We start from the raw sequence: 23,414 nt of genomic DNA, 5'->3' as shown, positions 1-23,414 counted from the left end.
AATTACGGGTAGGATCCCTTTTGAAGTGAGATGGTTCTCAACATCCGTGACCCAACTATGATATTCCGAGCCAGTTGAGTCAAGGATAGGAAAGTCAAGCTTTGACATCCTGAAATAAGAAGAAGAAGTATATTAGTTTCGGAGTTTAAAACTTCCACGACAACTAATTAAATAATAAGATTTCCGAGCTATGCTACCAAGAAATCGATTTCCAAGAATGATTGGATTAGACCGAAACAATGATGTTTATAAGGTCGTTAATCGATATTTGCGGACGCTCTTAGTCCGAAGTCTTACGAACGCTCTTAGTTCATTAATTGTGTGAATCCCCACGATTCCGCTTTTCAATGATCGAACCCACGTTATAAGAAAGGTGGGATGTAGAAGAAGGGAGGTTTTCAAGTCCCCGAATAAAAGAAGGAGGAATTAAATTCGAAAAACGGGAACCTTAATGTAAATACTTACTTGTTTGGTTGAGGCTTGAAACCTTGATTCTTGAATTCTTGAACTTTTGGAAGCTTGGATTATTTGTTGATTGATGGAGGCAGTTTTGGATGGCTCGGTGGTGATGGCAGCAAGGTGTTTTGGTTGCTGCCAAAGATTGCAGGGATGAAGGCCGAAAACTGCTTCAATCCGAGGTTAGGATTGCAGAAGCCATTCAATCCTAAGCTAGGATTGCAAACAGTTTGCAATCTTGGTCGTAGCAGATGGCTGAAACGGAGCTGCAGGGGCAGTAGACTTGCGGCAAGACTGCAGGGGCAGTGCTCAAGGCAGCAGGGGCTGCTGTGAGGCTGCAGGGGCAGCGATACGGCGCTGCAAGCGCACGGGCGAGCAGGCTGCAGCGAAGGAGCGCAGGGGCGCGCAAAGGCAGGCTGCAGCGAAGGACTCGGCTAGCTCGGGCTAGGGGCTACGGTGGTGAAAGAAGATTTTCGGGTTTTGGTTTTTGGTTTTTTGTTTTGTGGTTAGGGCTCATGCTGATAACGTGTTTAAGTAAAATAGATTCGAGAGAGAATGATGAGAGAATTGTGTTCATATTATTGAGAATAGGAGCCCTATATATAGGGATTACAAAGTACTAGTTCTAATGTTACAAGGAATGCCAATCCGTGTAGGATTGGGAAATCTAGAACCTTCTCTCCTATTGCTACTCCTAGTTTGATAAGGCACACTAAATCGATATTCCTTCAACAGGTAGGTGTATTAATAAGCCGAGCCGAGATGAATCCGATGATGATGATTCTCGGCTATATTTTTAAAATGATTAAAGCTCGACTCAAGGTTGAATAAAAATTTTCAAGCTTGTTTTGTTGGTGAAATAACATTAGTCTAGTAATACAAGTTTCTGTTGTAAATATTAATGTGGATATTCATGTTATAGCAATTAGTGTTGCATCATTTGTAAGTGGAAGGTTCTGAATTTGGCTTACGGATGAATACTTGTTTGATTCTAATTAATTATTGTAAAATATAAAACAAATTAATCATTAAATTGAACAACTAAATAGTCAATTAACTGCTATCACTCAAGCTTTAACAAAAGAATTGACTAACATACTCGAGTCTATTCTTAAACATATACAAGTTTTTCATTGTTGACAACTTGACATGAGTTGTATTTTTCAAGTAGTTTCTATTATGATTTATTTTGTATCAATTAACATTCACTACAGGAAAAGTGATCTTTCACGACACGTTATTTACGGCGTGCATTATCTGCACGTCGTAATTGATGGTCATTTACGACGTACAGTGAAACACACGCCATAAATCATACTCTTTTCAGTCTTTTGTTACTTTAATTTACAGCGTGCACAACATGCAGGTCATAAACGATATAATTTGTTCGTTGTTTAAGGCGTATTTAACCTGCCCCGAAACATTTAAAAATTGAGGGAACAAGGAGAGATATAGAAAGACTCGGACCTAAATCTCAGTCCTCCTCTCTCACTCACACACTCTCTTCCTCTCTCTCTCTCAAAATCTCCAAGGACCGGTGATGATTCTGGTCGATCTGCCGAAAGCCCAAGCATATATTCAAAAGTCCGATGCCGACACAAGGACCGTGGTGCTTCTGGTCGATGACGGTGGCGAGAAGCGTAGCGATGTGAGCTCGTCGGTCTCGTAAGCCCTCTTTCCATTAATCTCAAAACCCTAACTCCAACCAATCAAACCAATTGTTTTGGATTTGTAGGTGTAAGCATCGGAAAGGCAGGGTATCACCAAGGCGGCAACGGTCCGGTTCTCTATGTCAGCGACGAGAAATCGGAAATCACGAGGTTGAAGCTGCGTGAACTTCACTGTTTTTCTTTGTGCCTTTTGAATTTGAGCTTTTCTGGAATTGTTTTAGTTGCATTGGATTGAGACTGAATGACTGATTGCTATTCTAATAACTTGATTAAGTTGTGAACTGATTGGATGATTTGTGGTTGCTGTAGGTGAATTGTTGAATGATTGATTGTTCTGGTGATTTCAAAGAGCAGCAAGAACCAACGGTATTCTTTTACTTACTCTCTAAATTTCATTTTCTCAGTAACCAGTTCACTTCAGGGTTTGGGGTTTCAAGGTTTTGATCCCAAATTTCTATCTTGGTAACAATTCGCACTCATTCCCAAGTTTCTAAAGGTTCGAATCCAATACCATTTATATGTTCTTGTGCTAGTTATTGCTCTTGTTGTTGTTGTTTTGTTTGTTGTATATAGGAAATGAAATTTTATTTGTATAGGTGAGAGGGTTGGTAAAGCAGCATTTGGACTCGTTTAATTACTTTGTGAACACTGGAATCAAGAAAATTGTGCGTGCCAATGATCGCATAGTATCCGGTGTCGATCCAAGCATTTGGCTTAGGTTCACTACTGTTGTTACTTGTTACTTTATTTCTCTTTTCTGCTTCACATTTGCAAGATATTGGTTCGGTTGCGATTGAGCTTGGTAACAATTACAATTGCAATTAATTTCAGTATCATTTCAGCTAGAGAATACTCAGATGAAATGCATAAATTTCAGAGTCCCTATCTGTTTAACTTTAGAGTTTTCTATCCTGCATAGATGGGAGTCATGGGACTGGAACTACATTTTCTAGAAGTGAACCATCCCCAGCTTTCTGATCCTTCCGAGATGTTCTATTCTGTATGCTGATTTGTTACGTTTGGCTTCCAGCAGGTGATTTCATTTACTCAATTTGTGTGCTTTAGATTTATGTTGGAATGAGTGATTGTTCTGGTGGTGATGAATGTTATTATTTGTTTCTTTCCTATATGTTCTTCACTAGCGACTGCTGCATTATTTGGAGTTCCAATTCTAGGTCAAAATATACTTTTTGGTGCAACGGGAATTAAGTAAACTAAGCATTCCTTTCTTTTGTTCTGTAAAGACAATGGTTAGGAGTGAGGAATCCTTTCCAATGTGTGGTTTTCTATGTAAAAATTTTCCTTCTATTTTTAGCTTGGTAAAACTAACAAATGACCATGGACTGGACAAATGGGACTACTTCTTATCTCATTAGGCATTAGCAGTATTTTCTAGAGAATGTGGTTTTGCCTTGTAATTTTTTGTCTAACCCTACTCATTATATAGTCTGTGATGTACACCTTGAGGGCTTGAGCTTTTTGTGAGATGTGATGGAAATGTATGGTTGGTTAACTTGGTTTCTTGTCTACTTTGATTTACATCAACGGTTTCTGATTCTGGAATAAAAGTGAAATATTTTGATTAGATAATTGGCTTAATTGTGTTTTTCTATTTTGATGTGCACACTTTGATTTACATCAACGGTTTCTGATTCTGGAATAAAAGTGAAATATTTTGATTAGATAATTGGCTTAATTGTGTTTTTCTATTTTGATGTGCAATATTTATACATGTTATTGGAAAATAGTATTCTGCATTATTGTTTTCACTTTTTCCAAAAATGTAGTAGCTCAATTGGAAATGGTTCAGTACTCTAAAATAGGTTGAAATGTTTGTGCACTCATGGTGTGCGATTTGGGCAAGCAAGTGTAAGAAGGCTATTGGTTTTGCTGAGGTATGTTATGGTGTGTATCAAAATGTACTTTCCCATGCTATGAAGCTTTCATCACTATTTGTGTGTCTTCTCTTTGGCTAGACATTTTTCTTTCTGTTCCATGATTGGCTTGCAGAATTTACATTAATAACTTCTTGAAAGTTCTTGATGCATGTTCAGCTAGCTCCAGGAAACAAAACTGTCCACCTAGCAGCTCTAATGGGAGGTGAAGGATTAGAAAAAGGTCCTTAATTTTTTATCTAATCTTCTGTAATGTGATATAACCATTCGCTAACTTATGGGAGGTAATTATTGGAGCTTAAGATTTAATGTTTGACTGTTTTACTGATTTCTGTTAATAAGTCCTAGTCTTTAGGGACTAGGTGTTGTAGTTTGATTTAGTCTTTCCCAAGTAACCACGTTCTTAGGAGTGTATAACGTGGGTTGTTATTTCCTTGATTCAAGTTGTAATTGGCGTATTTATAAGCCAAAGTCTCAATTCAATGAAGCGTGCTTCAATCTCCCAGTTTGTGTGTGTGTTTCTTGTGCTATAAACAACTAGGTGTCAACAGTGGTATCAGAGCCCCATCTCAGGGGCCTGATCGTGAGAGTTAGAGTGAGGGAGAAACAGTGTGAGAAGAGAAAGAAGTAGAGAGATGGCAGAGAGCAGTAATGGAAGGTTTGTAACTCCTTCTATTCCAAAGTTTGATGGTCACTATGACCATTGGGCAAAGCTGATGGAGAATTTCCTTCGTTCAAAGGAATATTGGGATCTCATTGAGAATGGGATTTTGACGGTGGCGGCTGGAGCAGTACCAACAGCAGAACAGCGCAAGACGATCGAAGAGCAAACCCTGAAGGATCTGAAAATCAAAAACTTCTTATATCAAGCAATTGATCGAGAAGTCCTTGACACCATTCTGAATACAGATACAGGGAAACAAATTTGGGACTCAATGAGACAGAAGTTCCAGGGTTCAACAAGGGTGAAGAGAGCGCAACTACAAGCCTTACGCAGAGATTTTGAGGTCCTTCACATGAAGGAAGGAGAGACAGTCAATGCCTACTTTGCACGCACACTGGCCATAGCAAACAAGATGAAGGCCTGCGGTGAGACGATGCAAGAGAACACTATCACTGAGAAGATTTTGAGATCAATGGTCTCAAAATTCGATTACGTGGTGTGTTCCATCGAGGAGTCTAACAATCTCGAAACACTGACTCTTGATGAATTGCAAAGCAGCCTCCTAGTCCATGAGCAGAGGATGAGAGGTCACAACGAAGAAGAACACGCTCTGAAAGTCACCGGTGGACGAAGATTTGGAGCAAGGGAGGATGATAGACTCGGAGGCAGAGGTAGAACAAGTGGAGGCTTTCGAGGTAGAGGAAGAGGTCGAGGGAGACTCAACAAAGCTATTGTCGAATGTTATAAATGCCACAAGTTGGGACACTTTCAGTATGAATGTCCGGAATGGGAGAAAGCTGCTAACTATGCTGAATTGGATGAGAGCGAGGAGATGCTTCTCATGGCCTATGTTGAGATGCAAGGCGCAAGAAGAGAGGAGGTATGGTTTTTAGATTCTGGCTGTAGTAATCATATGACTGGAGATAGGGTTTGGTTTTCTGATTTGGATGAAGGTTTTAGGCAAACTGTGAAACTAGGAAACAATACTAGAATGAATGTGATGGGGAAGGGTACTGTCAGATTGAGTGTTGAAGGCATTGTTCAAGTAGTCAGTGGGGTGTTCTATATTCCGGAATTAAAGAATAATTTGTTGAGTGTGGGGCAGCTACAAGAAAAGGGTCTTGCAATTCTCATCCAAAACAACATGTGTAAGATATTTCATCCTTCAAGAGGGCTGATTGTGGAGTCTTCAATGACTGCAAACCGCATGTTTGTAATGCTAGCAGCTGTGTCACCGAAAGAGTCAACCTGTTTCCAGGCAACCTGTGAGAATGAGACTCAGTTGTGGCATCACAGATTTGGTCACCTCAACTACAAAGGTCTGAGGACTTTGCACTACAAAAAGATGGTGAAAGGGTTACCATTCCTCAAAGCTCCTACAAAAGTGTGCTCCGATTGCTTAATAGGGAAGCAACACAGGAATACCATTCCTAAGAAGAGTCATTGGAGAGCAACTAAGCAGCTGCAGCTAGTTCACGCAGACTTATGTGGCCCTGTGAATCCGGAATCAAACAGTGGAAAGAGGTACTTAATTACTTTTATTGATGACCTCAGTAGGAAGTGTTGGGTTTATTTCTTGTCCAAGAAATCAGAGGCTTTTAGCATGTTTAAAAGATTTAAGAGTATTGTGGAAAGGGAGTCCGGTGCTTTGATATGTTGTTTAAGAACAGATAGAGGGGGAGAGTTTACTTCCAAAGAATTCAATGATTTCTGCATTGCAAATGGTATCAAAAGGCAACTTACTGCTGCCTACACTCCTCAGCAAAACGGAGTTGCTGAAAGAAAAAACAGGAGCATCATGAATTTAGTAAGAAGCATGTTATCGGAGAAAAAAGTTCCTAATGAGTTCTGGCCAGAAGCTGTTAATTGGTGTGTACATATTCTCAACAGAAGCCCAGCTGCAGCAGTAAAAGATTGCACACCTCAAGAGGCTTGGTGCGTTGTTAAACCATCTGTGGAGTACTTTCGAGTGTTTGGATGCATTGCAAATGTGCATATCTCGGATGAGAAGAGAACGAAGCTGGATCCGAAGAGTTTCAAGTGTGTTTTGCTTGGTGTGAGTGAAGAGACCAAGGGCTACAGATTGTACAATCCAGTTACAAAGAAGATAGTGGTGAGCCGTGATGTAGTCTTTGAAGAAACTGAGGGATGGAACTGGAGTGAAAGTGCAGAAGAGACAAAATGTGTGCCATTAGAGTGGGGTGACGAAGATGTAGCAATTGACAGCGAGGAAGAGGAGCTGGATGAAGAGCAAAATGAACAAGAAGAAGAAGCTATGGTGCCGGCACACGAAGGGAATGAATCTGAGGTACCAAGTACGAGTTCAAGCAGTGCAGCAACTCCGGCAAGCTCACCTCCTCAAGCGGCCTCACCTGAGTTAACTCAAGCTAGAAACAGAAGATTCCCGATTTGGATGGAGGACTATGTCACAGGTGAGGGATTGTCTGAGAATGAGGAAGCTCTCAACATGGTTCTGTATGCATCAGGTGAAGATCCAAACACATTTGAAGAGGCAAGCAAGAGCTTGAAGTGGAGAGAGGCCATGCATAATGAGATTAGAGCTATCGAAAAGAATGGCACTTGGGAGCTTGCAGACCTACCTCAGGGAGCAAGAAAGATAGGGGTGAAATGGATTTTCAAAACGAAGCTGAATGAACGAGGAGAAGTGGACAAATTCAAAGCTCGCTTAGTAGTAAAAGGCTACGCGCAGCAGCATGGTGTGGATTATGGTGAAGTTTTTGCTCCTGTGGCGAGATGGGACACAATAAGGATGATCTTGGCCTTGGCAGCTCAAAGAAAGTGGTGTGTGTATCAACTTGACGTGAAGAGTGCATTTTTGCATGGTGAGTTAGAAGAAGATGTATTTGTTGAGCAGCCTCAAGGGTACGAGAAGAAAGGGGAGGAGCATAGAGTCTATAAACTGAAGAAAGCACTCTACGGGCTAAAACAAGCCCCTAGAGCTTGGTTTAGCAGGATCGAGGCATATTTTATCAGGGAAGGCTTTGAACGGTGCCCAAATGAGCATACACTGTTCGTGAAGTCACAAGGAGAGGGTAAGATGTTGATAGTAAGCGTATATGTCGATGACTTGTTATTTACAGGAAGTGATACTAAGATGTTTGAAGAATTTAAAGCGTCGATGATGTCGGAGTTCGAGATGACAGATTTAGGGAAGATGAAGTACTTCCTAGGTGTGGAGGTCGTACAAAACAGCAAGGGAATCTATTTGAGTCAAAGAAAGTATGCGCAGGAAGTCATAGAAAAGTTTGGTATGAACAACTCCAATTCTGTGCTAAATCCTATTGTTCCAGGCTTTAAACTTTCGAAGGATGAAGGAGGGGTGCGTGTTGATGCTACACGATACAAACAGATGGTTGGTAGTTTGATGTACTTGACTGTGACGAGACCAGATCTCATGTTTGTTGTGAGTCTAGTAAGCAGATTTATGGAGAATCCAAAGGAGTCGCATATGCAAGCCATTAAAAGGGTTCTGAGGTACATTAAAGGCACTGTGGAATTAGGCATTTGCTATAGTTGTGATGCTGTTAATGGTGAAGAGTTGGTAGCTTTTTCGGATAGCGATTACGCCGGTGACCTTGATGATCGCAAGAGTACATCTGGTTATGTTTTCATGATGAGCAATGGTGCAGTGGCGTGGTCATCTAAGAAGCAACCAGTGGTCACATTATCCACTACGGAGGCTGAATTCATCTCAGCAGCTTACTGTGCATGTCAATGTATATGGATGAGACGAGTTCTTGAAAGACTTGACTGCAATCAGAGTAAGTCCACAATGATTTTTTGCGACAACAGTTCTTCCATAAAGTTGTCAAAAAATCCGGTCATGCATCGAAGGTGCAAACACATAGATGTCAGATATCACTTCCTTCGTGACCTTTGCAAAGATGGTGTGGTGGAGTTAGTTTATTGCAGCTCGAAGAATCAAGTAGCAGATGTCATGACGAAGCCGTTGAAGTTTGATGACTTTGGAAAATTCAGAAGCTTGCTTGGACTGTGTAGAATGCCTGGAGAAGTGGAGAGTAAACTGATTGCTTGACGCAATGCAGTTTAAGGGAGGAAATATTGGAGCTTAAGATTTAATGTTTGACTGTTTTACTGATTTCTGTTAATAAGTCCTAGTCTTTAGGGACTAGGTGTTGTAGTTTGATTTAGTCTTTCCCAAGTAACCACGTTCTTAGGAGTGTATAACGTGGGTTGTTATTTCCTTGATTCAAGTTGTAATTGGCGTATTTATAAGCCAAAGTCTCAATTCAATGAAGCGTGCTTCAATCTCCCAGTTTGTGTGTGTGTTTCTTGTGCTATAAACAACTAGGTGTCAACAGTAATGTGATATATTGTGATACCATGTGGAATGTGGAATATTGTGATAGATATCATTCACTAACTAATCGATTTTATTAGTCAAAGGATTAAATGATGTAATGAGGTTTAGTATATCATTATTACACTTTTTGTAATATGATTATTGTGGTTGATTGAGATAATTTTGATGAAGAGTTTCTTTTACATTGGGTTTGTTGTACTTCTATTTTGTTTCAATAAGTGCCTGAACATGATATGGCTAATAGCTGCAATGTTGGGGTGATCCTGGAACAATTGAAAATAAATTGATTTTTTTTTTAATTTTGCAAAAGACATTTACGGCGTGCAATGCGCGTCGTAAATGAAAATTTAAGGCGTGCTTCTGAGCACATTTACGGCGTGCATTGAAAATTTACGGCGTGCAAAAGGCATTTACGGCGTGCTTTTGAGTACATTTACGGCGTGTAAATTGCACGCCGTAAAAGTGAAAATTTAAATTCAATTTTACGACGCTGTCTATAAGAGCGTCTCTTCGCGTGCCGTAAAATGTCATTTACGGCGTTTTTTGTGCGCCGTAAATGACCTATTTTCCTGTAGTGATTAGTGTTATAGTTGACTTAGAATAGGATAAATTACTTTTTCCTTATATATACATGGTTGTAATATTATATAAACCTCCTTGTGAGATGAATATACTTAAATATTATTCCATGTAGTTCAAGATTATTCATGACTTTAACAAGGTGAATATAACAGTGTTCAAGCTCAAGTCATTTCTGATCAAGTTTAGTGTTGAGTTTAAGCTAAGCCATTTCTTTATGCATGCACATGAATCGAACGAACCAAAGATAAGTTGAACATGAGCCGAACTCGAATTGTATCGAGTGAATTTACATATCCAACAGATAATTTGAAAATGAGCATGCAAAATCTTTTTTAAGTCTTCCTTAAATGCTATTTAACAGAGTTGTTGGAATTTGAATGTTGTTTATTTGAGATACATATATCCTTTGCAGTTCTTTGTCGACGTTCCATGTCCTATATCATATGGAATTTGTCAACTAAGTTGGGTACTGTACTGCTGCCTGCCTAATTCAATTATCTGTTTTGCTGGTGAAATAGCACGATCGAAGTGTCTCCCCTATTTTATCTAGCTCAGAGGTTAAGAACGGCCTAATGATTGGAAGAGAGAAGATATGTATGGAATGTATTAGATGTGGAATATGGAGGAGATATGAATTCAATTCTCAGCATAAGCTAGCTTAGAGATATATCGAACAAGGTTAGACATGCATATAGTCAACCTATATATATTCACTAGAGTTAATTGGTGTTTGGGACAAAAAGACATCGACACTTTAGACCCAAAAATTAGCCTGGAACATGCAGAATAATTACTAGTTAATTTTGTTCTGTGTTAGTTACCAAAATGATGAAAGGTTTAGGCAAAATGATTACTTAGTTCTTAATCTTGGTATGTCGAAAAAGTTTTGGTAAGCCACATAGTTTAGCAGAGGTGGTGAGGATGACCTCGTGTTGTTGCTCTTATACGAGCAGTGTTGGAGCTCATTTCTGAAAACAGGTCATCATATATAGTAGAGAAACAAAGGTCTGCTTCCAAAACCATAGCTCCAGAATCACAAACTCTCTTCTTATAAGAAGAGAGTTTGTGATTCTGGAGCTATGGTTTTGGAAGCAGACTAATTATTTTAAGACCTCACAAACTCTCTTCTTATAAGACTTAATTCTATCTTGGTGCCAAGCCAACAGGTTCCCTTTCAGAAAAAGAAGCTTTCAGTCTGTGCGTTTGAAGTGGGCCTTCAACATGGTACTTTGCAAAAAAAATCAGGAGGGAGTTGGAGATCTCTGGACTGGAATCGGACCTAACATTGCATGCACGTAATGCTATCATTAATGCTGCTGAACTAGCCAGTTATGATCCAGTGAAGCAGGTAAACTCATCACAAATGATCATCATTTCCGTTTGAAGTGAAACTCTTGTTACTCATTTTTAATGTGTAAAAGTTCTATGCAGACACTCTTGAAAATTCCCGGGTTTAACGACAATGTTGTTACTCATCTTTTTGCTGGTACGGGGGCAGGTTTCTTTGCCGTCTGCATTGGCTCACCAGTTGATGTGGTAATCTATCTATAATATCTATTCATATGTGAAATCTTTCTGACTGGTCTTTAGTTAAGTAGTCCTGGTTTCTAGTGCTAGCAGTCATTGCTCTTAATAACTTGGGATCGGATAACGGCACATGTCTGTTAGCAGAAAACATCCCTCGTATTTGTTAATGCTGATGAAGGTTGCACTTAGTTAATAATTTTACCAATTCTTAATTTTAATGATCTCAACTTTACTTTTATATGACTTGATGTCATACTCTTGTTCAAGCTCTGATTATTAAAAGTTGTTAACTAGTCTCTGATCTGTAAGGTAAAATTGGATGACCAATATATCTTAACTCGGTAAGTATGGAGTAAATGATATGGTTGCCTGATTTCCCGTACCGGTTAATTTGAACCTATTCTAGATGCATACAACCTCAGATTAACTTTTTTTTTTTCGTGCTCTTCATCTTTTCTCAGGTTAAGTCAAGAATGATGGGAGATTCTTCTGCTTACAAAAATAGGATCGATTATATTGCTTCGTTAAAACTTTGAAGATTGATGTATGAACGATTCACTCCCGTACCTTTCAGCATATTCTTCATTTCCTAATATATTTATAAAGTTCAGAAGTTGTCAAAATCAAATATTTATGTGTCCTTATGAGTGAGATGTTGATTTGAAAGCTTTTACATTATAATTGTTGATCCAAACAGAATATGCAGGTGATTTAGTTTCCATGTCATTAGTATATATATATGCCATTGTGTCTAGAGTATGAGAGAGTAGGTTTCTACCTTCCAATAATAAAAATATTGTTATTTACGATTTGTTGTTTTGCAGGGACCTTTGGGCTTTTATAAGGGCTTCATCCCAAATTTTGGACGGCTCGGATCTTGGAATGTGATCATGTTTCTAACCCTTGAGCAGGTACAAGTTTCAACGCCTTCCCTTTTTATATTCTTCAACCTTTTGAGCGTCTGGTCTTTGCGTTGGTTTTCTATTTTCACGTCAGCAGTCCGAACTGTAGCTTAGAAATATGTGATAGGAATCAGAACACACCTATATAAATAATTGGCCAATTATGTTGAAATCTTTATTGAAACTTATCTTTGAAACTGTTTTTTCTTCTTTCTAGATACCTGGACAGTTTTCCTTATGTAGATTGCTTTCTCGTCTCTCAAATTAATCTGAATTGCTTTTCTCATCTCTTATTCTTCTGGCAGGCTAAGAAGTTCGTGAAAAGTATAAGTCAAGATGAGAAGTGAAGCCAAGGGAGTGGACTTAGATTGCAGGGGTAGTTTGTCACTGGTTGTGTAGTGCGATGAAAACCTTCAATGCTGAAACTGGTAGGGTTAACAAACTGCCTAAAGTGAAATCGCTTCCGGTAAGACTTATACATGTGTTTGGCTGGGATAATACATTGCTTCTAGTATGTCAATGCTTGTCTAATTGAATACCTTCAATAAATAGGGCGTACCTAAACAACCAGGTGGAGTTGAGTGTGGCTATTATGTTATGTGATACATGAAAGAGATAATAGAGGATGAGACACTTTCATTTCCTACCAAGGTACATGCATATATTATCTCAAAGAACATTTTGGTTTAATTAAATATTAGCTTGTTTACCCAATCACTGTGCCTTATGTGTTGTTTATATATTTCTAGTGGGCGGTAAAGACGCGGAAGTCATATAGCCAAAATCAAATTGACGAGGTGCGCATTGAAGTGGCTGATTATATACAAAGTTTGATGTAGGACTGTAACTGCCAAGATGTTTTTTGAGTAAGGCTAGCTAGTTTTGGCTTTGAAGCAAAGCTTGGTGTGGAACTTTTGTACATTGTTGCTCATATGTTTCCAAGCTAGCTTTTGTAAGTTTAGGGGTTTATTTTCTGAATTATGTTGAATCATGAATTTGGAAAGAAAATTAATGGAAGCCCCTAATTTTGGATGATGAGAAATGCAATTTTTTTCCTAGCAATAGCTAAATGCAAACTTTTCACATCATGCTTGTCAAAATGAAGTGAAGTGTATTAAAGCATAATAAAACAGTAATGCCAAGGAAAACGAAGTCAGTTGAGAGATTAGAAATCAGTATCAAAAATGAAATCGATGTCCTATGATTATCAATATATCGAATTGTAATTCAAAACCGATGTAATCAAAACTACTGCACATCGATTTCTAATCACCAAACCGTAATCTATTATGAACATAAAAATCACCTACATAAAAATAGTCGACGTACATAATACCATTGAACATCGGTTTACTTAATTGAAAACGATGTTCTTTCTTAAAGCAAACATTATTTCTGAATAAAAACACGATGTAGAATAAAGATACAGACATCGTTCCTAGGAAAATAATGTAGCAACCTACATGTAAAAATGGTCACGAACAAACAATACTCATGGGAACTGATGTCTACAAGTGTACTGAACATCGCTTCTGGAATAGAAATCGATGCAAATGTTCACTTAGGTATTGTTCGACATATACTTTATTAAGCATAAAATGTGAAAATATGAAGAATTAGACATACCTAACATACAAAAATATGATGATTATAACTATTATATATCGATTTGTTTTTTAGAATCGATGTTGGTTGTTGTCTGGGACATCGGTTAAAAACGCGCTTATACTGATGTCTTTATCTTTCTCTACACCCACTAAGACATCGGTCGAAAATTAATTTAACATCGATTCTGGGCCGATGTCTATGAACAAAATTCTAGTAGTGCAACCAATTAAGTTTATTAGTTTCATGAAATCATTGGTTAATTCACCACCTACCCTCCCATCTAATTAATCTCTTTCTTTCTAAAATAGTTATACACAGTGTTCAAATCCACCGTCCTGTACGTGGCTTCCCGTCAACAAAATTATTATCATAAAGGCCCCAGCCCCTGATGGATATGTATCATGCCATCATTGAATGCGTAGGTTATCTTCAATATTCGGACAAATCATTCAAGTCAACCCCGCCAGATATCGAAATCAATCAAGCTTCTAAAGATTCGATCATTCGAAATAAAGGTCAGGCGCTCAAATTTGTACAGATAATCGATCTAATATGCGGGTCAAGAATATTGGATGTTTGAATTGATGTCCAATGTTGACTTTTTCCTTTCATATGTATCTGAGAAATTTGCACCAGCAAGTTAATCAAATATACTAGCTTTCTGCCAATGAGAGTTGGTTCAGTTGGCAAAGGCGGACTTGAGGTGTAAACACACACAAGTTCGATCCCTGCTACCAACAATCTCTCATTTGGTGGGCAATCTAGAAAATGCATGTCCTGCATAATTCCATACCAATGGGCTGGGTTGGGACACTAGTCAGTTTCGTAAGTCTTGTTGGGTTGAGGTGGTAGGTTTGCCATGACCCTGATAGTGTAGGGAAGCCTCCCTCTTACCTAAACTTTTTCCAACCAAAAAAAAAAAAATACTAGCTTTCTTAATCACTTATGCACTTGTGCTTTTATTAAAAGATGGGGTGTCTTGGAACCCATAGATTAGGTTTAATTTGTATAGAAACTCCAAGTAATATGTAGTTTTCTGCTATGTAATATATTGAGGGATGGAGCAAATGACTAGATCAAATGACGCTTTATTTAGATTGATACTGGCTAGAAAGAAACCACACAATTATCCATGTGCAAGTAAAAGGGGTCGTTAAAATGAAAGAGTACGTGGTGTGTTTTTTTTTTTTTTCAGATATTATGGAAAAATCATTGTTAATTGCAATAAGCCTTGTTAGATTAGCAACTCAAACTTAATATATTTTACAACATTGAATGTAGATCTGAGTTTTATTGACCATAACTATTCTGGTGAGTCGTTGACCAAGTGAAAGTCATTGTAAGATGAATATAGAATTTGTGTATTTGTTGTTCATTTTCATTTTGCTTCCTTTGGGTTGACATAATAGTCCTAATTAGTTAATTGTGATTGAGAGTCTTATAAGTTTTCTTTTAAGATGATTTTAAAATTGAAGACTAAAAGAGATTTACAAGATCCTTATCCTACCCGCAATCAGACGCCCATTGTGCGTTTTAATCTTTGATTCAATCAGCCCTGCTTAATTTTGCTTATGTTTTGGTTTTGTTGTTTCTTCTAAGGGGTTTTGGCTTCATGCATGTCGCTCCTTTAGGGACAATCTTTTTTATTTAATAAATTTATTCAGTGATAAAAAAATAAAAATAAAAATCATTTTTGGATGTACGTTCTAAAATGCAAGATGGTTTTTTTTAACTTCGATCATCTACTTTCCAGGGACGTAGCTATAGCACAAGCTGTTTGGGCTACAGCCCAACCCTTATTTAGTCCAAAATACTTTCAAGTAGGGATATATAATGTAATAAAAAAAAAAAATTTGCTTGGAGATGTTGCAAATGATGTACAGGTGCTTTGCATGTAGCTTTTTTCTTTTTTCCCCTTCACTTTGGCTCTTCCCCTCTTCCCTTTTGGCTTAATGAAGTATTTTCACTATTTTGTACATCAATATAGTTCATCAAATGGTTCAACTTCTAGGCACCATTCGCCCTTCTCCTTCTCTGAGATACTATCCTTGATATGAATATCCAATGGCTTACTTTCAATCTAGTAAGTCCACCATGTTCTACCATTCTTTATTTCTTTCTTAATACTTTGTGTTGTCATGTTCTGGGTATTGTTTATATCAAATGGTGGTTCTTTTATGCTTCCTAGTTTTTGGGCGTTTAGATGAATTTTTTATGGCTACGTTGTGTATATGAATTTGAGTGTTCCTGTTTTATGATACTTAATATGCACTGATTTTGACTCCAAATTGGAGGCATTGATATTATGTAGGTTTGGCTACAGGGACATGAAAAAAAAAAAAAAATTGGCTTCACCTAAAAAATTGGCTACGATAAATTTAGCCCACCCGGCCATTTTCGAATCCTAGCTACGTCTCTGCTACTTTCATATCCAATAGTTTGTGGTTGTTCAATTATGGCATGGCTTCGGCAATTTGGTTCCCTTGTTCCTGGTCACTTTAAGGGCGTCCTTGATTCCCGACTATTATCTTCCCTTGGGGTGTGCCCCAAGCCCCGTAATGCGCCCAAGATTCAACGTGTCATATGGCATCCCCCCCTCTTTCCTTGGGTCAAAGTTAACATTGATGGTCTGGCGAAAGGTAATCCTGGTCCTGCAGCTTGTGGGGGAGTCTTTCGTGATGCCTCTGGGGTTTATTTAGGGAGTTTTTGCCAACCTCTTGGTCGCAATTCATCCTTCTATGCTGAACTTTGTGCGGTTATTGTGTCTGTTGAAGTTGCTTTCACCAGAGGTTGGACTACTCTGTGGTTGGAAAGCGATTCTACTAGTGTTTTAGCATCTCTTTCCTCCATTTCTTTCTCTCCTCCATGGGACTTGAGAGTTAGATGGCAAAACTGCCTGAAGAACATTCAACAAATGCAATTTCGGAGCACTCATATTTTTAGGGAAGGGAATGCAGCTGCTGATAAGATGGCAAACTTAGGTGTTTCAAAGCACTCATTTACTTGGTATCCTAGCCCTCCTGCAGAGCTTCACAGGTACTTGCAGGCTGATTTTTTGGGACTCCCAAATTATCGCTTCACAGGTTGCTGAGATGATAATGTTGGCCTGTCATATTCATATTCAGAGGCTTCCTTCCCAGGAACCCCAGGAATTTGTGCGCAAAGTTAGCTTCATCAGCATCTACATGAAGACCAGGACAGTGCAGCTAATTTCTTGTCTCTACTTTTAGATCTTCATATTCATAGGGAAGGCAATTCAGTGGCAGATTGCTTGGCGATTTTGGGATTGACTTTTCCTTCTCTTTGCTGGCTCCCTACGCCTCCAATTGAGACTTTTTCTAAGCTTCGTAATGATGCCTTAGGAGTCCTCCATTATCATTGATTTGGTTGGATTTTTCTCTTTTGTTTTCTTTTTATGGGAAAGGTTTTGGTCTAGTCCCCCTTTCCCTTTTGTAATTTTTCTCTTTTTCGTTAATTTAATCCGGGCGTGGGGCTGAGCCTCCCAGTTAGGCTGGGTTCCAAACCCCTTCAAAAAAAAAAAAAAAAAAAAAAAAGTCTTAGGCAAACAGTTCTCAACTCAGACTATAATGATATGTTCTCTACTTCCCAAACATACATCTAACTTTTCATGCACTTACTTAATGTGTATATGTGTATATGTTTATTTACCTAATTAATCCAAACATGAAATTAAATGAACTAATAGTTAGCCAATAAGTGACAAGATCTGTTAATGCAGCCATATATCCAATTACTAGTCAAATTATTTGATATTTTTGTTTCTAAGAATAATGGTGATTTCATTCATGGGGCATCTTATATGCGTATCAATCAATTACCAATTAATGAACTGAACTATTAAAGCTCTTTTTTTCATTTTCTGAACAAATTAAATGATCCTAAAACACTAAATAGATGGCAAACCCTAATATCTCCCTAACGGCGCTTCTCTTTGCGCTCACCCTAACGCGGCTTGTATGCGGCAACGAGAATCTAAGCGGCTCCGACCACATTGAACCACCAAGAAGTCTCTCTCTAGCCCCAACAGAGGTGGCTAGCCCTCTCTACCTTAAGGATAAACCTCCTTACTTCTCTCGATCTTCTGATCGAATTGGGGGTGATGGTGATGATCCAAATCGGGTGGAATCTTGGATCAAGAGGACCATGATGCGAATGGGCAGTGGTTTTGCACGAAGATCAGTGACTGCGCTGCTCTCGGGGTGCAGTAAAGCATGGTTTCTGGTATTGCAAGATTCGCTGACCTCGGGGGGCAGGTTGTCTTGGCTGCCGGAATGGGCAGTAGTCTGCAGCAACATTTGGGTGTCCTGGGTGCCCAAATCAATGTGGGATCAAACCCACGTCCAGTTTTGGGTGAGTTTGACGGAGGAGACGATGGGGCTGTTTGCTCCTCTATTATGCGATCCGGCTCGACCAACTTCTATCTACTCTATCTCCTGCCTAGATAGCTCCATTGCGTCTCCGAACAACAACTTGGGGTGGGAGAACTCGGATTGGATCCGCAATGGGGGGAGCTCCGGCGTTGGTACCGCAGAAGGCGGCGTTGTGGCCTTCAGCAGTTCAACGTGGCCTAGGGCTGAATGGGCTTATTGGGCCTCTATCTGGGCCTGGAGCCATGTTGGTTTTTGGGTTTTGACTTTTAGAGGTGCTACTGCCATGGAAGCTATGGGCCGTTATACGATCGGCGGTGAACTATGGCAGAGGTGCTACTGCCCTAGTGTTTTGGGCCCAAATTGGCTAGGGCAAACTGTTGGGCCCGTGCTTCGGGCTCTTAAAGGAGAGTGTAATGGGCTCGGGCTCTTCCTTAACGAGTCAATTCAAATCTTCAAGAATGTGGGCAGCTGTGGGGCCCACCTCACCCTGCTGTTAGGCCCAACCTCTCTATGGACCGGGCAACGATTGTTTTCAGAAAAATCTCCTAGCCCTAGCTTGAAGGGCAAAGGAAAAATATAGGTAGGTGTGGTAGGGGCTTATTTATTATGTCTTACTATTCTCCATAGTTTATAGGCTCACTTTAAATAAGTGAGCGGTTAGTTCGAATATAGATGGTGTGTTTCCATGTATCACAGTAGTTCTCTTACTACAACTTCTTGATTTGTCTAGTTGAAGGCAACAGAAAGATATGTAATGGTCATCTTGACATTCGTTAATGAAATCCACATTTCTTTCAAAAAAAAAAATGATCCTAAAACCCGAATCGTAAATACTTGACCTTCAATGCTAAATAAAATCTGAAATCGCTTATATGCAACGGTCATCGAAACTACACACGAGTGGATTCAAAATAAAGAGATAATACCTAATATTTGATCTACATAGATGGCAATATTTGTGCATGTTTACTTCACAAAATGTGTAAGACGTCGTTATATTCGGATGCAGTGAGATCAAACCAAAAAAAAAACATGCATAAAGATTCATTAACGTAAAGTCATGAAAGATAGGCTTAATAATTTGCAAGTCAATGTCGGAGATGATATGCATGCATGCCTAATTAACGCGTATAAACTTCATACAATATATAGTGAATGTTGAATCAATCAAACTAAGGATCAAATCTTTATTTTTCTTAAACATCCCAATTAGATCACGCTTCATGTCTGGATCAAATTCTACCACCAACAAAAGAATGATTTGGCCAAGATGAATCTTCCACTAGGGGCCAACGACCCCAACGTTGACAATCTAGATGCCGTATATATTAGGATACTTGAGCAATATCAAATTTCTAAGAAGAAATATTTATGTACGCCACTTAATTAGATCATGTACAATTCCATATAGGCATATACTAAGGGATTTAAGCTTCTAATGTGATTATCTCATTATCTATATGTAGGATGATATGCCTCTTATTACATCAATTATGATTACAATAGTCATGTTAGATCCGTAAAATCTTCCATAGTTTTATACGTGGTATTTCACCTACTTACTAGTACTATTTAGTGAATTTGTTGTAAAGAGCATGAAATGTCAAGTGAGCAAATATAAAGTTGATTCCAACAGAAAAATTCGTTAAAGTTGAGATTAAGGTACGTTGCATCTAACATTAGCAATCCCACCAGATAAAAGTCTTGCACGTCTACTTTCCAAATAGCATAGTGCTCATGCTCATCTTATAAATACAGACAAAAGCACCTATGACCTATTACACATTCTCATTCATAGCACTAACATGGCTTATCTCTTCAATCCTCTGGCATCATCACTATTCCTCATTCTCTTCTCTTTGCTCATCTCTCAATCTTCATCTGCCGACGTTCCACTCAACACTTCCCTCCCGCCGGAAACCATCTGCAACTCCACCCCACACCCTTCTTACTGCTTGTCCGTCCTCCCTCACAAAAATGCCAATGTCTACGAGTTCGGCCGCTTCTCCGTCCAACACTCTCTCCTCCAATCCCAAAACCTAATGGTCTCCCTCAACCAATACCTCCAAAGTTACCGTTCTGCTTTATCGCAAACCGCCATTCAAGCCCTCGAGGATTGCAAGTTCCTCGCGTCCCTGAACATCGACTTCATCTCAAACACCATAAAAAAAGTTAACAGCAGCAGCGACGCCGTGCTTCCGAGCTCGGCCGCAGATGATCTCCAGACATTGCTCAGTGCCATCATGACAAACCAGCAGACTTGTTCCGACGCACTCCAATCTGTCACTACTGTCAAAGACGAGCTCTTAGTCCCGCTCTTAAACTGTACAAGTATGTACAGCGTCTCTTTGGCTCTGTTCACAGAGGGTTGGGTGCCAAAGGAACACAAAAATGCTAACGGGAAGCCGAACCATCTTAGTTTTCGAAAGGGTAGGTTGTCACTGAAAATGTCGAGCAAAGCGCGTGGGGTCTACGACTGGGTGATAAGTCGGCCAGGAAGGCGGCTTCTTCAGGCGGCTGGAGATGAGGAAGTTGTGGTTAGGGACATTGTGGTGGTGAGCCAGGATGGAAGTGGGAACTTCACCACCATCAATGATGCTATTAATGCAGCGCCGAACAACTCTGTTGCTAGTGATGGGTATTTCTTGGTGTATGTCACCGCCGGTGTTTATGAAGAGTATGTTTCGATTGCGTCGAACAAGCAGTACTTGTTGCTGATCGGAGACGGTATCAATCAGACCATCATCACCGGGAACCGCAATGTCGTGGATGGATCGACTACTTTCGACTCTGCTACTTTAGGTAAGTGTCCGATTGAAATATATATATTAGAAAATATTAGAAATAGGATAACCAAGCTTTTGAACACTTAAAATAATAGAAGTTTGAAATGACGTAATTTGGATATAAGCGCGAAATTAACTCTTAAAAGTTTAATAAGAAAAATTAGAATTGATTGAATCAATGGCTAACGTATTAAATATGCAATGAGCCATTGACAATGACTAATGTCGTGATCAAAATATATGAATGCAGCTGTGGTGGCAGAAGGGTTTGTGGGAGTCAACATAACCATTCGTAACACGGCTGGACCAAGTAAAATGCAGGCTGTGGCGGTCAGAAACGGCGCGGACTTGTCAGTCTTCTACAGCTGCAGCTTTGAAGCCTACCAGGACACCCTATACGCGCATTCTCTCCGACAATTCTACCGAGAATGTGACATCTATGGAACTGTCGATTTCATATTCGGCAATGCTGCAGTTGTTTTACAAAACTGTAACCTCTACCCTCGCCAGCCACTCAAAGGCCAATCCAATCCCATCACGGCCCAGGGCCGAACTGACCCGAATCAGAATACGGGGACTTCCATCCAGAACTGCACCATTACAGCCGCTGCGGACTTGGCTTCGAGTAACTTCACTGTCAAGACATATCTAGGGAGGCCATGGAAGGAGTATTCGAGGACGGTTTACTTGCAGAATTTCATGGATAGTTTGATTGATCCTGTTGGTTGGCTCGAGTGGAATGGAGATTTTGCACTGAGCACATTGTATTATGCTGAGTATGATAACAGAGGACCTGGATCAGACACTAGTAACAGAGTCACATGGCCTGGTTACCATGTGATCAATGCAACTGATGCTGTTAATTTTACAGTGTCTAACTTTCTGGTAGGGGATAGCTGGTTGCCTCAGACAGGTGTGCGTTATACTGGTGGCTTTGTTTGAGTAACCATTCAAACTTGAATGTTTAATTTCTTTTCGTTGTAATTTGAAGAAACATGTCAAACTTTTCAAGCTTAGCTATATAGCATAAGTTCAAGTACGTTTCCCTTTCAAATTGGGAAATGTATAATTTCAAATATACAATTATTTTCCATTGACTATATCAGCTGGTTTTCATTTCATCAATTACTGGCATGGTATCACTTATTCCCACTATATTCAAATTCTGTCAGACTGTGTCTCTGTCCATACTATTTAGGCTTAAGCACACCTTTAATTTCTTTGCTGTTATACCTGAGTAGGAAGCGTGCTCATATATAACTGACTTTTAATTCTGTGTACGTACCACTGTAACATTAACTATGTCAGTCTGACTGCAGATGTAAATAATATCAGCGGAAGATAAGAAAACTTAAACCATGGAAAACAAAAGATTTTGCAAAAGAAGTTCATCTGAAGATTGACGGTACAGAGATTAACAGAATCGTTCTAAAAGCTAGAAAAAAAAAATGCTTATAGAAGCTACAATGGCATTTCAGGAACGTACAGTACAATTGAAAAGAACCTTGCAGAAGCTAAAGTTACATCTTACTTCAATTCAACATGACAAGTCTTTGAACCTCTGTAAAACATGAGAAGTTGCATGCACAGCTTCTCCTTTGTACACACAAGATGAGCTGTATAGAGTGTCAGACTTTTTAAAACTTGACCCTTCTCTAACATGTACTTTGCCACTTTCATCTCATCCTGCCCTCCTCTAAAATTCCTTGTACATATAGTTTTGAGTTGTGACAACACACAACTAGGCACCGACTCTGGGGAATTCCATTGTAGCCATGTGAATTCACAACTATCCATGCGCCAAGAGGGATGTCTTGACTGAAATTATTTGAAACAACGAATAAAATGAGAATAAGGTCATCCATGAGGACTTATGAAACTGAAAGTTATTTGAGAGAATGAATGGAATGAACATCAGTAACAACTAACAACTACAAGTTAACTGATAACAGAAGTTGAATTACATCTTACATGATCTAAAACAAGAGATTCCAGATTAGGTGATGTCTTCAACAACTCTGGCCACCAAGAACAGCAATAATGAAGAACCAGCTCCAGTTGCCTCAAATTACGAAAAATAGGCAGATGACAAGCCTTCATGCAAGATGAACTATTTGTCAAACAGAAACTCATCAGAAATTAAACATTTGCTTATATATGCATAGTACTTCTTTTAATAGAAAGTAAAGAAAGGGAAAAGGTCACATAACACTATATTTGATATTAAGAAAAGGGGATAAAGATGAGAATCGTGCTATGTAAATACAATTTTATTTCCTTGTTATTTCATTTCCAAACAAAAGCCTATTTACCATGTAATCTCGCTCATTTCAGTAATCAATTCAACTTTACGGGAAACTGTATTACCATGTAAATACAGCATCCCACACCATCCAATTTCTTCTTGCTAGAAGAAATCAGGAAGACGATATTTGCTGCCCCCTATTTAAATTCTTCCCTAGATGTAACAAACAAGAAATGAATAATGTACCTCCAAACAATGTGCCGAAAGGGACAGATATTTAACATCGCTAATTTGTGCCAGAAGGGTTGTTGCACGGTTAGCAAAGGCAGGATTATCTCTTTGC

The 23,414-nt window shown here is 39.1% G+C and overlaps 2 protein-coding genes and 1 pseudogene across 2 annotated transcripts; 2 read left to right on the top strand and 1 right to left on the bottom strand.

The window, feature by feature from the left end:
- Window positions 1-9,033: 9,033 nt before the first annotated feature.
- LOC133743093 (mitochondrial uncoupling protein 1-like) lies at window positions 9,034-13,074 on the top strand (annotated as a pseudogene).
- A 6,726-nt stretch (window positions 13,075-19,800) lies between these two features.
- On the top strand, window positions 19,801-21,951 carry LOC133707339 (probable pectinesterase/pectinesterase inhibitor 20). The gene is made up of 2 exons (XM_062132891.1): window positions 19,801-20,842; window positions 21,077-21,951. Exons 1-2 carry the CDS (start codon window positions 19,846-19,848, stop codon window positions 21,766-21,768), a joined length of 1,689 nt encoding a protein of 562 aa, XP_061988875.1. The 5' UTR covers window positions 19,801-19,845; the 3' UTR covers window positions 21,769-21,951.
- A 289-nt stretch (window positions 21,952-22,240) lies between these two features.
- LOC133746496 (putative FBD-associated F-box protein At5g56430) lies at window positions 22,241-23,410 on the bottom strand. Its single transcript, XM_062174669.1, has 2 exons — window positions 22,798-23,410; window positions 22,241-22,644 (listed from the first exon to the last, which is right to left on the bottom strand). Exons 1-2 carry the CDS (start codon window positions 22,957-22,959, stop codon window positions 22,354-22,356), a joined length of 453 nt encoding a protein of 150 aa, XP_062030653.1. The 5' UTR covers window positions 22,960-23,410; the 3' UTR covers window positions 22,241-22,353.
- Between the last annotated feature and the right edge of the window lie 4 nt (window positions 23,411-23,414).

The sequence above is a fragment of the Rosa rugosa genome, chromosome 4, assembly GCF_958449725.1.
Source record: "Rosa rugosa chromosome 4, drRosRugo1.1, whole genome shotgun sequence".
Lineage (NCBI taxonomy): Eukaryota > Viridiplantae > Streptophyta > Magnoliopsida > Rosales > Rosaceae > Rosa > Rosa rugosa.
Note: the sequence above shows the minus strand (reverse complement) of the source record. Positions and strands in the feature narration are given on the sequence as shown.